Raw genomic sequence first — 14,477 nt, 5'->3', positions numbered from 1 at the left:
GAGCCCAGGCATGGCAGTTGGTGCTGGGTGGCTGGAAAGCAGATTATCTGGGGCCCCTGTGCCCGGGCATGGCAGTTGGTGATGGCTGGACAGCAGATCCTCTGGGGCCCCTGTGCCCGGACAAGGCAGTTGGTGCCGGGTGGCTGGACAGCAGATCCTCTGGGGCCCCTGTGCCCAGGCATGGCAGTTGGTGCCGGGTGGCTGGACAGCAGATCCTCTGGGGCCACTGTGCCCGGGAATGGCAGTTGGTGCTGGGTGGCCGGACAGCAGATGGTCTGGGGCCCCTGTGCACAGGCATGGCAGTTGGTGCCGGGTGGCTGGACAGCAGATCCTCTGGGGCCCCTGTGCCCAGGCATGGCAGTTGGTGCCGGGTGGCTGGACAGCAGACCCTCTGGGGCCCCTGTGCTCGGGCATGGCAGTTGGTGCTGGGTGGCTGGACAGCAGATCCTCTGGGGCCCCTGTGCCCAGGCATGGCAGTTGGTACTGGGTGGCTGGACAGCAGATCCTCTGGGGCCCCTGTGCCCAGGCATGGCAGTTGGTGCCGGGTGGCTGGACAGCAGATCCTCTGGGGCCCCTGTGCCCGAGCATGGCAGTTGGTGCCGGGTGGCTGGACAGCAGATCCTCTGGGGCCCCTGTGCACAGGCATGGCAGTTGGTGCCGGGTGGCTGGACAGCAGTTCCTCTGGGGCCCCTGTGTCCGGGCATGGCAGTTGGTGCCGGGTGGCTGGACAGCAGATCCTTTGGGGCCCCTGTGCCCAGGCATGGCAGTTGCTGCTAGGTGGCTGGACAGCAGATCCTCTGGGGCCCCTGTGCCCGGGAATGGCAGTTGGTGCTGGGTGCCTGGACAGCAGATCCTCTGGGGCCCCTGAGCCCGGGCATGGCAGTTGGTGCTGGGTGGCTGGACAGGAGATCCTCTGGGGCCCTTGTGCCCAGGCATGGCAGTTGGTGCCGAGTGGCTGGACAGCAGATCCTCTGGGGCCCCTGTGCCCAGGCATGGCAGTTGGTGCCGGGTGGCTGGACAGCAGATCCTCTGGGGCCCCTGTGCTCGGGCAAGGCAGTTGGTGCTGGGTGGCTGGACAGCAGATCCTCTGGGGCCCCTGTGCACAGGCATGGCAGTTGGTGCCGGGTGGCTGGACAGCAGATCCTCTGGGGCCCCTGTGCCCAGGCATGGCAGTTGGTGCTGGGTGGCTGGACAGCAGATCCTCTGGGGCTCTTGTGCCCGGGCATGGCAGTTGGTGCTGGGTGGCTGGACAGCAGATCCTCAGGGGCCCCTGTGCACAGGCATGGCAGTTGGTGCAGGGTGGCTGGACAGTAGATCCTCTGGGGCCCCTGTGCACAGGCATGGCAGTTGGTGCAGGGTGGCAGGACAGTAGATCCTCTGGGGCCCCTGTGCCCAGGCATGGCAGTTGGTGCCGGGTGGCTGGACAGTAGATCCTCTGGGGCCCCTGTGCTCGGGCATGGCAGTTTGTGCTGGGTGGCTGGACAGGAGATCCTCTGGGGCCCCTGTGCCCAGGCATGGCAGTTTGTGCTGGGTGGCTGGACAGCAGATCCTCTGGGGCCCCTGTGCACAGGCATGGCAGTTGGTGCTGGGTGGCTGGACAGCACATCCTCTGGGGCCCCTGTGTAGAGGAATGGCAGTTGGTGCCGGGTGGCTGGACAGCAGTTCCTCTGGGGCCCCTGTGCCTGGGCATGGCAGTTGGTGCTGGGTGCCTTGACAGCAGATTCTCTGGGGCCCCTGTGCCCGGGCATGGCAGTTGGTGCTGGCTGGACAGCAGATCCTCTGGGGCTCCTGTGCCCGGGCATGGCAGTTGGTGCCGGGTGGCTGGACAGCAGATCATCTGGGGCCCCTGTGCCCAGGCATGGCAGTTGGTGCTGGGTGGCTGGACAGCAGATCCTCTGGGGCCCCTGTGCCCAGGCATGGCAGTTGGTGCCGAGTGGCTGGACAGCAGATCCTCTGGGGCCCCTGTGCCCAGGCATGGTAGTTGGTGCTGGGAGGTTGGACAGCAGATCCTCTGGGGCCCCTGTGCCCGGGCATGGCAGTTGGTGATGGCTGGACAGTAGATCCTCTGGGGCCCCTGTGCCCGGGCATGGGAGTTGGTGCTGAGTGACTGGACAGGAGATCCTCTGGGGCCCCTGTGCACAGGCATGGCAGTTGGTGGTGGCTGGACAGCAGATCCTCTGGGCCCCTGTGCCCAGGCATGGCAGCTGGTGCTGGGTGGCTGGACAGCTGATCATCTTGGGCTCCTGTGCCCAGGCATGGCAGTTGGTAATGGCTGGACAGCAGATCCTCTGGGCCCCTGTGCCCAGGCATGGCAGCTAGTGCTGGGTGGCTGGACAGCAGATTCTCTGGGGCCCCTGTGCCCGGGCATGGCAGTTGGTGCTGGCTGGACAGCAGATCCTCTGGGGCTCCTGTGCCCGGGCATGGCAGTTGGTGCCGGGTGGCTGGACAGCAGATCATCTGGGGCCCCTGTGCCCAGGCATGGCAGTTGGTGCTGGCTGGACAGCAGATCCTCTGGGGCCCCTGTGCCCAGGCATGGCAGTTGGTGCTGGGTGGCTGGACAGCAGATCCTCTGGGGCCCCTGTGCCCAGGCATGGCAGTTGGTGCCGAGTGGCTGGACAGCAGATCCTCTGGGGCCCCTGTGCCCAGGCATGGTAGTTGGTGCTGGGAGGTTGGACAGCAGATCCTCTGGGGCCCCTGTGCCCGGGCATGGCAGTTGGTGATGGCTGGACAGTAGATCCTCTGGGGCCCCTGTGCCCGGGCATGGGAGTTGGTGCTGAGTGACTGGACAGGAGATCCTCTGGGGCCCCTGTGCACAGGCATGGCAGTTGGTGGTGGCTGGACAGCAGATCCTCTGGGACCCTGTGCCCAGGCATGGCAGCTAGTGCTGGGTGGCTGGACAGCAGATCCTCTGGGGCTCTTGTGCCCGGGCATGGCAGTTGGTGCTGGGTGGCTGGACAGGAGATCCTCTGGGGCCCCTGTGCAGAGGCATGGCAGTTGGTGGTGGCTGGACAGCAGATCCTCTGGGCCCCTGTGCCCAGGCATGGCAGCTGGTGGTGGGTGGCTGGACAGCTGATCATCTTGGGCTCCTGTGCCCAGGCATGGCAGTTGGTAATGGCTGGACAGCAGATCCTCTGGGCCCCTGTGCCCAGGCATGGCAGTTGGTGCTGGGTGGCTGGACAGCAGATCCTCAGGGGCCCCTGTGCACAGGCATGGCAGTTGGTGCAGGGTGGCTGGACAGTAGATCCTCTGGGGCCCCTGTGCACAGGCATGGCAGTTGGTGCAGGGTGGCTGGACAGTAGATCCTCTGGGGCCCGTGCCCAGGCATGGCAGTTGGTGCCGGGTGGCTGGACAGCAGATCCTCTGGGGACCCTGTGCCCAGGCATGGCAGCTTGTGCTGGGTGGCTGGACAGCAGATCCTCTGGGGCCCCTGTGCACGGGCATGGCAGTTGGTGCTGGGTGGCTGGACAGCAGATCCTCTGGGGCCCCTGTGCACAGGCATGGCAGTTGGTGCTGGGTGGCAGGACAGTAGATCCTCTGGGGCCCCTGTGCCCAGGCATGGCAGTTGGTGCCGGGTGGCTGGACAGCAGATCCTCTGGGGCCCCTGTGCTCGGGCATGGCAGTTTGTGCTGGGTGGCTGGACAGGAGATCCTCTGGGGCCCCTGTGCCCAGGCATGGCAGCTGGTGCTGGGTGGCTGGACAGCTGATCATCTTGGGCTCCTGTGCCCAGGCATGGCAGTTGGTAATGGCTGGACAGCAGATCCTCTGGGCCCCTGTGCCCAGGCATGGCAGCTAGTGCTGGGTGGCTGGACAGCAGATCCTCTGGGGCTCCTGTGCCCAGGCATGGCAGTTGGTAATGGCTGGACAGCAGATCCTCTGGGGCCCCTGTGCCCGGGCATGGCAGTTGGTGCTGGGTGGCTGGACCGCAGATCCTTTGGGGCCACTGTGCCCGGGTATGGCAGTTGGTAATGGCTGGACAGCAGATCCTCTGGGGCCCCTGTGCCTGGGCATGTCAGTTTGTGCTGGGTGGCTGGACAGCAGATCCTCTGGGGCCCAGGCATGGCAGTTGGTGCTGGGTGGCTGGACAGGAGATCCTCTGGGGCCCCTGTGCACAGGCATGGCAGTTGGTGCCGGGTGGCTGGACAGCAGTTCCTCTTGGGCCCCTGTGCCCAGGCATGGCAGTTGGTGCTGGGTGGCTGGACAGCAGATCCTCTGGGGCCCCTGTGCCCGGGCATGGCAGTTGGTGCTGGGTGGCTGGACAGCAGATCCTCTGGGGCCCCTGTGCCCAGGCATGGCAGTTGGTGCCAGGTGGCTGGACAGCAGTTCCTCTGGGGCCCCTGTGCCCGGGCATGGCAGCTGGTGCAGGGTGGCTGGACAGCATATCCTCTGGGGCCCCTGTGCACAGGCATGGCAGTTGGTTCCGGGTGGCTGGACAGCAGATCCTCTCAGGCCCCTGTGCACAGGCATGGCTGTTGGTTCCGGGTGGCTGGACAGCAGTTCCTCTGGGGCCCCTGTGCCCGGGCATGGCAGTTGGTGCTGGGTGCCTGGACAGCAGATCCTCTGAGGCCCCTGTGCCCGGGAATGGCAGTTGGTGCTGGGTGGTTGGACAGGAGATCCTCTGGGGCCCCTGTGCCCAGGCATGGCAGTTGGTGCCGAGTGGCTGGACAGCAGATCCTCTGGGGCCCCTGTGCCCAGGCATGGTAGTTGGTGATGGCTGGACAGTAGATCCTCTGGGGTCCCTGTGCCCGGGCAAGGCAGTTGGTGCTGAGTGACTGGACAGGAGATCCTCTGGGGCCCCTGTGCACAGGCATGGCAGTTGGTGGCGGGTGGCTGGACAGTAGATGGTCTGGGGCCCCTGTGCTAAGGCATGGCAATTGGTGCCGGGTGGCTGGACAGCAGATCCTCTGGGGCCCCTGTGCCCAGGCATGGCAGTTGGTAATGGCTGGACAACAGATCCTCTGGGGCCCCTGTGCCCAGGCATGGCAGTTGGTAATGGCTGGACAACAGATCCTCTGGGGCCCCTGTGCCCAGGCATGACAGCTGGTGCTGGGTGGCTGGACAGCAGATCCTCTGGGGCTCCTGTGCCCAGGCATGGCAGTTGGTGATAACTGGACAGCAGATCCTCTGGGGCCCCTGTGCCCGGGCATGGCAGTTGGTGCTGGGTGGCTGGACCACAGATCCTTTGGGGCCACTGTGTCTGGGCATGGCAGTTGGTGCTGGCTGGACAGCAGATCCTCTGGGAACCCGGACCAGGGCATGGCAGTTGGTGCTGGGTGGCTGGACAGCAGATCTTCTGGGGCCCCTGTGCCCAGGCATGGCAGTTTGTGCTGGGTGGCTGGATAGCAGATCCTCTGGGGCCCTGTGCCCAGGCATGGCAGTTGGTGCTGGATGGCTAGACAGCAGATGGTCTGGGGCCCCTGTGCCCAGGCATGGCAGTTGGTGCTGGGTGGCTGGACAGCAGATCTTCTGGGGCCCCTGTGCCCAGGCATGGCAGTTGGTGCCGGTTGCCTGGACAGCAGATCCTCTGGGTGTTACTGGCTAGCTGTGCCATCCAGCAGTAGGAATGGGCAGCTGGGTAATGCACCCTCTGTGCCTGGCACTGGTGGGCATGAGAGATGTGGCGGTCTGCTGCTGCGGTCTGCGGGGGTTGCCCAGTCATTACTCAGGGGGCCTTAAAGGACACAACAGGCACATAATGGCCACCCTCGGGTACACAGAGCGCTACCTGCTGGCCACTGGTATGAAAAGTACTTATTATTAGTTACAGATTGCACTGTCAGCTCCTGGTGAACCACAACTCCCAGGAGGGTGTAAGGGGCTACTAAGGACCAAAAAGCCCTCTTACTAAAATGTTACGCAAAACAGAATATTCAAACAGAAGAAACTTGCTATAATTCAGGTTGAAGTGAACTCCAAGAGGTCTCCCACGATGCATCACTGCTGAAATATGCAAATTATACCTTTATCAAAGAGATGATTTGCATATTCAGCAGTGATGCATTGTGGGAGACAGCATATGCTACCTCCAACCTGAATAATAACAAATTCCTTCTGTTTTCAGAAGGCTGAATTCTGTTTTAAGCCTGGGCTTGGGATTCCCGACACTTAGAAGCGCTGTACAATACACTGTACAGCGTTTCAAATTAGCATGTTTTTTTTTCTTTCTAAAACTTTATTATACTTACCAGGTATTAGGCTTCTGTCTGTAGCTCTACCCCCTAAAGCACCTTGGCTCTCCAGCTGTGATAAAACTACAAATCCTAGCATGCATTTGCCTTTATAAATCATGAGTGTGGCTGTCAGACTCCTGCAATGCATTTTGGGACTTGTAGTTCCTTAACAGCTGGAGAGCTAACGTTTGCCCTAAAGGAAGAGGTCATAGGTGCTTCTCTATTACCACATCAGAAAAGCGCCTGTGACATCTGCTAGGGGCAGGGCTATAAAAACCTTATGAGTATAATAAAGTTTATTTAAATTGTAATCTCTCGGACCCCCAATTCACTACAAAATCACTTTTCAAAGCGATTTTGCAGCGTTTAAATACTTCACAATTGCAGGACATGCAGCATTTTGAGCGCTCAATGCTATTTCCCCTGATCACTATCGCACTACTAGGTTCTCCATCACTCACTTTCATTGGCAACGCATTTTGGGGAATTGCCGGCGATTGTCGGAGAACCCATAACGCTGCCAAAACCACCCTAGAGGGTCCCGGGCCTTACATTGTAATCATTAAAGGGAACCTAAACTGAGAAGGATATGGATTTTTCCTTTCAAAGTAATACCAGTTGCCTGACTCTCCTGCTGATTCGGTGTCTCTAATACTTTCAGCCACAGCCCCTGAACAAGCATGCAGATCAGGTGCTCTGACTGAAGTCAGACTGGATTAGCTGCATGCTTGTTTCAGGTCTGTGATTCAGCCACTAGTGCAGCCAAAGAGATCAGCAGGACTGCCAAACAACTGCTAAAAGAAAAACATCCATATCCCTCTCAGTTTAGTTTCCCTTTAAATACGTCTGCTTCCTGCCAGACTATAACTGAGAATATCTGAGGAATGGGACTCTAAGCAAACTAAGTAAGGGCCCATAACTAATCTAGCGTATCAGCTGATTTCGGCGCGCGCCTCTGAGAGCCGAAACTGGGCGCCGCATAGCAGCAATGCTATGCTGCGCTTAGGGGTCATTCGGGGCTCTGGCGGCTGCCAGACCCCGAATTACATCTCCCTCCCGAGTTGAGACAACTCGGAGGGGGAATAGTATTTTACGCCGCCTCGGAGTTTAGCGGCAGCGGTGAGAGCCCACCGCGCCGAACTGAGCAGCGCCGAATTAATATGCACCCCTAATCTAGTCACTGCAGACCGTGCAAATGCCTTTACTTTGCCACTGTGAAGTCCAGGTCCACAGATATTCTCACTCCTGGCCTGCTGACTGGCAGACAGAGGCAATGACTGAGGAATGGGGGGCCACAGAGACAAAGTAAAGGCATGTATGTAACCATATATACTAATACAACAGCAGGTGTCTGTGTCAGTTGCAGTCACGTGTCATGCGTGCACTGGCGTTAGTGTGCACTCGTCAGTGGACACGCACGTCTGGCCCTGCTCCTGCAACAGTCCCAGCGATTAATATTTCTAGTCCAGGTCGCGATAGACTTGGGGCAAGACGTAATTTGGCTGGCAGCTATTGCTTGCAACCGAATTATGCTGTTTTTATCAAACTCTTGATGGCACTCAAATTACAGACTGAGTGCCGTTATAGTTGTAATTCACATTACGGCCTATGGCGGCACCTAGTGTGCCCAAATTTCCAGGCATTGTTTTTGTCTGACTCGCAAAGAGGGATGGAAGGAGGCACAATGGGGGGAAAAAAATGAGGTACAAATGGAGACAGAAGGAGATACATGGGGACATGAGGAGGAACATGGGGACAGGAGGAGGCACAAATGGGGACAGAAAGAGGAACATGGAGACAGAAGGAGGAACATGGGGACAGAAAGAAGCACAATGGGTGACAGGAGGTACAGGAGGACAGAAAGAAGCACAATGAGTGACAGGAGGTACAGGAGGACAGAAAGAAGCATAATGGGTGACAGGAGGTACAGGAGGACAGAAAGAAGCACAATGGGTGACAGGAGGTACAGGAGGACAGAAAGAAGCACAATGGGTGACAGGAGGTACAGGAGGACAGAAAAAAGCACAATGGGTGACAAAAAGAGGTACAGGGGGACAGAAAGAAGCACAATGGGGGACAAAAGGAGATACATGGGGACAGAAAGAAGCACAAAGGGGAATGGAAAAAAGCACAAAGGTGGATAGAAGGTGGCACAAAGGGGGATAGAAGGAGGGGCAAAATGAGGCACATGCAAAGGCCACATAGGTCAGTGCCCAGGGGGCTCCCCACAGAACAATCATCATGTAACATCAGCAGGTAAGTGATCCGTGACATAACTCCGAATACGCATCCTGCTGTGCACAGGAAACAAGGCTGCTCGGCTGTCTCCAGTGGGCAACACAAGTGGCCACAGAGTCTGCAGCCCTGCCAGCCTCACTCACCTCTGCTTCCTGCTCTGGCTATTAGTAGGATGGACAGAAGATGAGCACACAGCCCTGCACAAGTAAGTCATGCACAGCCCGCTGCACAGTGTGTCACTTACCTCTGCTTCCTGCTATTAGCAAGATGGACATAAGACGAGCACACAGTCCTACACCGGTAAGTCATGCATGTGTGAGCAGAGACGGCGATGCGGGAGCAGAGGCGGGAGATGCGCGAGCAGAGGCGGGCGCTGCGCGAGCAGAGGCGGGTGCTGCGCGAGCAGAGGCGGGCCTCTGCGCGAGCAGAGGCGGGCGCTACGCGAGCAGAGGCGGGCGCTGCGCGAGCAGAGGCGGGTGCTGTGTGAGCAGAGGCAGGCTCTGGGCGAGCAGAGGCGGGCACTGGGCGAGCAGAGACGGGCACTGTGTGAGCAGAGATGGGCACTGTGCGTGCAGAGACAGGCACAGTGCGAGCAGACGGGCACAGTGTGAGCACATGTGGGCGCTGTGTGAGCAGAGACAGGCACAGTGCGAGCAGAGGCGGGCACAGTGCGAGCAGAGGCGGGCACTGTGTGAGCAGAGACGGGCACAGTGCGAGCAGAGAGAGATGGGCACGAGCAGAGACAGGCGCTGTGCGAGCAGAGGAGGGCGCTGTGCGAGCAGAGACGGGCACTGTGTGAGCAAGGCACTGTGTGAGCAGAGACAGACACTGTGTGAGCAGAGAGAGATGGGCACGAGCAGAGATGGGCACAGTGCGAGCAGAGACGGGCACAATGCGAGCACAGGTGGGCGCTGTGTGAGCAGAGACAGGCTCTGTGTGAGCAGAGACGGGCACAGTGCGAGCACAGGTGGGCGCTGTGTGAGCAGAGACAGGCATTGCATGAGCAGAGACGGGCGCTGCGTGAGACGAGACGGGCGCTGCGTGAGACGAGACGGGCGCTGCGTGAGCAGAGGCGGGTGCTGTGTGAGCAGAGGCAGGCTCTGGGCGAGCAGAGGCGGGCACTGGGCGAGCAGAGGTGGACGCTGTGTGACCAGAGATGGGCGATGCGAGAGCAGAGGCGGGCACAGTGCGAGCAGAGATGGGCACTGTGTGAGCAGAGACGGGCACTGTGTGAGCAGAGACGGGCACAGTGCAAGCACAGGTGGGCGCTGTGTGAGCAGAGACAGGCACTGTGTGAGCAAAGACAGGCACTGTGTGAGCAAGGCACTGTGTGAGCAGAGACTGGCACTGTGTGAGCAGAGAGAGATGGGCACAGTGCGAGCAGAGACGGGCGCTGTGCAAACAGAGATGGCCACTGTTTGAGCAAAGACAGGCACTGTGCGAGCAGAGACGGGCACAGTGCGATCAGAGATGGGCACAATGCGAGCAGAGACAGGCTCTGTGTGAGCAAAGACGGGCACTGTGTGAGCAGAGACGGGCACTGTGTGAGCAGAGACGGGCACTGTGCGAGCACAGGTGGGCGCTGTGTGAGCAGAGACAGGCACTGTGTGAGCAGAGAGAGATGGGCACGAGCAGAGACGAGCACAGTACGAGCAGAGACGGGCGCTGCGTGAGCAGAGACGGGCACTGTGTGAGCAGAGGCGGGCTCTGGGCGAGCAGAGGCGGGCACTGGGCGAGCAGAGAAAGGCACTGTGTGAGCAGAGACAGGCACTGTGTGAGTAGAGAGAGATGGGCACGAGCAGAGACGGGCACAGTGCGAGCAGAGATGGGCACAGTGCGAGCAGAGATGGGCGCTGTGCAAGCAGAGGCGGGCAGTGTGCAAGCAGAGAAGGGCAACGTGCGAGCAGATACGGGCACTGTGCAAGCAGAAACGGGCAAGTGTGAGCAGAGGCGGGCACTGTGTGACCAGAGACAGGCGCTACGTGAGCAGGCAGGCACTGTGTGAGCAGAGACGTGCAGTGCAAGCAGAGACGGGCACACTGCGAGCAGAGATGGCACTGCGTGCGCAGAGGCGGGAACTGGGCTAGTTTCTCTAAAGCATGATAACTGCTATCATAGCAGTTATCACAGAATCTGCCGCGTGCAAAGGTTTATACGCAAACAGCGTTACTCCACGTGATAAGCGAAGGTTTGCGCGCAATTATGTGCGCGTTTCACTTAAATAGCGCACGTGATTGCGCGCAAACCTTCGCTTATCACACGAAGTAACGCTATTTACGTGAAAACCAATGCGTGCTGCAGATCGCGTGATAACTGCTGTTATAGCAGTTATCACGCTTTAGAGAATCGAGCCCACTCTGTGAGCAGAGACGGGCACTGTGGGAGCAGAGCGACAGGGACTGTGCGAGCAAAGAGAAAGGCACTGTGTGAGCAGTGAGCAGAGACGGGCACTGTGGGAGCAGAGCGACAGGGACTGTGCGAGCAGAGAGAGAAAGGCACTGTGTGAGCAGTGAGCAGAGACGGGCACTGTGGGAGCAGAGCGACAGGGACTGTGCGAGCAGAGAGAGAAAGGCACTGTGTGAGCAGAGAGAGAAAGGCACTGTGTGAGCAGTGAGCAGAGGCTGACACTGTGGGAGCAGAAGGGGGCACTGACATCTTCTGCAGCACATTACAGAGTACATAGTCATGCCACTGACTGTCCCCAGAGGAGCTCACAATCTAATCCTTACCAGTCATAGTCTAACGTTCTACCATATTATTATTATGCATTTATATAGCAGTGACATTTACAGCAGCACTTTACAGAGTACATAGTCTCATGCCACTGACTGTCCCAAGTCAAATTATTCACTGTAATCTTGTGATCGGAAACCCTAACCTGAGCAGCGGTTGTGGTAATGCAAATAAGCATACACACGGCTATTTGGTAAAGAGGAGACAACCACAAGCCCTTTAGGTAAGCGCTCCTGCGCCCAGACTGGCTGCTATAAATTACATAGGATCCAGCAACTCTGCTGAAAGCTGCACCGTGACTCTGGAATAGGAATTAGGAAGCGTGCGGTTCCTCTCGTGCATGCGCTGGCTTCGTCCCCCTCTCCCACGTGTCATATTGCGGTTCATGCGCAGAGAAGAGGAAGAAGCCAGTGCACGAGCAGAGAGGACCCGGAGGCTTCCTCTTCCGGGTCACAGTGCAACTTTAAGCAGAGTCGTCAGATCCCATGTGAATGATAGCGGCCAGCCCGGGAGCAGGAGCACTTACCTAAGGGGCCGGCGATTGTCTCTTCTTTACCAAATAGCCGTGGGTATGCTTATATGCATAGCCACAGCCTCTGCTCAGGGTCCATTTAATTGTATCCCTTTTCCTATAATTCTATTCTCATATTTGTAGCCTCAGCCAAGAGCCTAGCTTTTCATCTCCCCTACAGATACTTGCCTATGGAGAGGGAAGGCTTTGGGTCCTACAGAGCCCTCCGCTCCTCTCTCTGTCTCCACATTGCAGCGCTGGCTCCCCATTTGAATCCCCCACGGGAGGCTTTGGAAGTGGTTGGGAGCCCGAGGGCTCCTGAAGACAGGCAGCTCTGTACTGCGCATGAGTGAGAGGACGCTCACACATATGTATAGAGCACACGGGCTCCTGAAGACAGGCAGCTCTGTACTGCGCATGAGAGAAAAGGCGTTGGTGCATGTGCAGTACCGACCGATACACTCGTGCTTCTGAAGACAGGCAACTTTGTACTGCACATGAGAGAAAGGGTGTTGGTGTATGTGCAGTACGGACCGGTACACTCGTGCTCCTGAAGACAGGCAACTTTGTACTGCACATGAGAGAAAGGGTGTTGGTGCATGTGCAGTACGGACCGGTACACTCGTGCTCCTGAAGACAGGCAACTTTGTACTGCGCATGAGAGAAAGGGTGTTGGTGCATGTGCAGTACCGACCGATACACTCGTGCTCCTGAAGACAGGCAACTTTGTACTGCACATGAGAGAAAGGGTGTTGGTGCATGTGCAGTACGGACCGGTACACTCGTGCTCCTGAAGACAGGCAACTTTGTACTGCGCATGAGAGAAAGGGCGTTGGTGCATGTGCAGTACGGACCGGTACACTCGTGCTCCTGAAGACAGGCAACTTTGTACTGCGCATGAGAGAAAGGGCGTTGGTGCATGTGCAGTACGGACCTTTTCACAACCCATCAGTCAGAAACTGCTAACGGAGGAGACAGCGCTGGAACAAGGGGACCGCAGGAGTAACAGGAAGCTCTATAGGACCCACAGCCTTCACTCTCCATTGGTATGTATACATTATAAACAATACCAGTTGCTTGGCAGCCCTTAAGCCTCATCTACACAATTAGATGAGGTTGCGATCCGGCAGCTCGATTAGCCGCCGGATCGCCTCTTCCGCGTGCCCGCCACGTCCCCGCCGGCGCCACTTATCTTCCGCTCGATTCCTTTTCATTGTCCCCTCGCGGGGAGCGATCAGGGAATCGGCGGTGGGGAGATCCGTCCTGTCGGATCTTATCAATTGAGCCGCATCTACGCGTGTAGATGCGGCTTTAGGCTGCAGTAGTGTATGAATCACACACCTAAAACAAGCATGCAGCTAATCTAGTCACACTTCAGTCACCTGATCTGCATGCTTGTCCAGGGGCTATGGCTAAATGTTTTACAAATACAGGATGAGCAGGACAGCCAGGCAATATGCATTGTATATAGGGAAATACATATGGCAGCTTTCATATACAGTTATCCTTTAGCCCTGCTCTCCTGACCCTTCAGTATTCCAGCCCACTCCCTCCGCATCATCACCCTATGCTTTCCCATCTGCTGCCTGTCAGGGGGCGGCTGGAGATGCTGGGCCTTGTCCTCCTTTCCTCATCCTCTCAGGAAGCATTGAGCAACAAAGTCACCACGGGGGAGGAGCTTGCGGCTGGAGGTCTCTTCAGGTTGGACGGCAGAAGTAATAGCCATTTGTTCGTATGCGTAGTATGATGCAGCCTATCAAGCTGTGCGCATATTTCTCTCTTCTGCGCTTGCGCGGCGGTTGCGGGGCTTTCCTGGAGATCATGGGTGTGGCCGAGCTGTAGAGGGGATGACGTCATGACGCAGGACGCCTCCAGTGTCTGCAGAGAGACAGGAAGGAGAGGATCAGATTGTTTTGTCTGTGTGACTGTGACGAGCTGCCTGCAGGATGGGGGGAGTGCTGGGCCTGTGCTCTGTGGCCAGCTGGGTGAGTCTCCAATACTGGTACCCCTTATTATAGTGTGTGTCTATATGTCACCATGTGACCCTGGGGAGGGAGAGGGGGGATTCCCAGTACTGTCACCTCTAATGTGCACCTATATGTCACCCTCTCTCCCCTACTGTCCCCTATAGTTACTGTGTGTGTGTATGTAGCAGGGTCGGACTGGCACACTAAAGGCCCACCAGTGAAGTTTCAGCCTGAGGCCCGCCCCCCTCTCCTAAATCCTCCCATCCCCCCCCCCCCCCCCCCATTTTGGGCTCACATACACATGTGCTTTAGAAGATTTGCATGATTTTAAGGTAGGGAATAGATTGTGAGCACTTCTGAGGACAGTCTCGAATAGGGATATCGGGCAGCACGGTGGTGTAGTGGTTAGCTCTCTCGCCTTGCAGCGCTGGGTCCCTGGTTCGAATCCCAGCCAGGGCACTATCTGCAAAGAGTGTGTATCTTCTCTCCGTGTCTGCGTGGGTTTCCTCCGAGCACTCTGGTTTCCTCCGACATTCCAAAAACATACGGATAAGTTAATTGGCTCCCCCTAAAAATTGGCCCTAGACTACAGTACTTACACTACATAATATAGACATATGGCAATGATAGGGATTAGATTGTGAGCTCCTTTGAGGGACAGTTAGCGACAAGACAATATATATATATATATATATATATATATATATATATACACACACTGTACAGCGCTGCGTAATATGTCATGATGAGTCATGGGCATGGTCATGATGAGTCATGGGCACTTAAAAAAAAAAAAAAAGGTACTTATCCGTTAGCCGGGCGCATCCTCCAGGTGGCGACAAAACTCCACCAGAGTTACAT

General features: G+C 57.6%; 2 protein-coding genes across 5 annotated transcripts in view; one reads left to right on the top strand and one right to left on the bottom strand.

Moving 5' to 3' along the window:
* Window positions 1–13,308, bottom strand: part of PKIG (cAMP-dependent protein kinase inhibitor gamma) — a 111,151-nt gene extending 97,843 nt beyond the window's left edge. For 2 of the 4 annotated variants that reach the window (XR_011025208.1, XM_068262881.1), the window contains exon 1: window positions 13,214–13,307. The gene's annotated coding sequence lies outside the window, so the exon portion shown is untranslated. Of the gene's footprint in view, window positions 1–13,213 lie in introns of all 4 variants that reach the window. The other 2 variants (XM_068262886.1, XM_068262885.1) reach the window with 2 other exon arrangements.
* Window positions 13,309–13,499: 191 nt separating this feature from the next.
* SERINC3 (serine incorporator 3) overlaps window positions 13,500–14,477 on the top strand; it is a 39,714-nt gene continuing 38,736 nt past the window's right edge. The window contains exon 1 of the mRNA XM_068262880.1: window positions 13,500–13,634. Coding sequence (XP_068118981.1) covers window positions 13,596–13,634 — 39 coding nt within the window. The 5' untranslated portion in view covers window positions 13,500–13,595. The remainder of the gene's footprint in view (window positions 13,635–14,477) is intronic.

The sequence above is a fragment of the Hyperolius riggenbachi genome, chromosome 12 (assembly GCF_040937935.1).
Source record: "Hyperolius riggenbachi isolate aHypRig1 chromosome 12, aHypRig1.pri, whole genome shotgun sequence".
NCBI classification, from domain to species: Eukaryota; Metazoa; Chordata; class Amphibia; order Anura; family Hyperoliidae; genus Hyperolius; species Hyperolius riggenbachi.
This window is presented reverse-complemented; position numbering and strand designations above follow the sequence as displayed.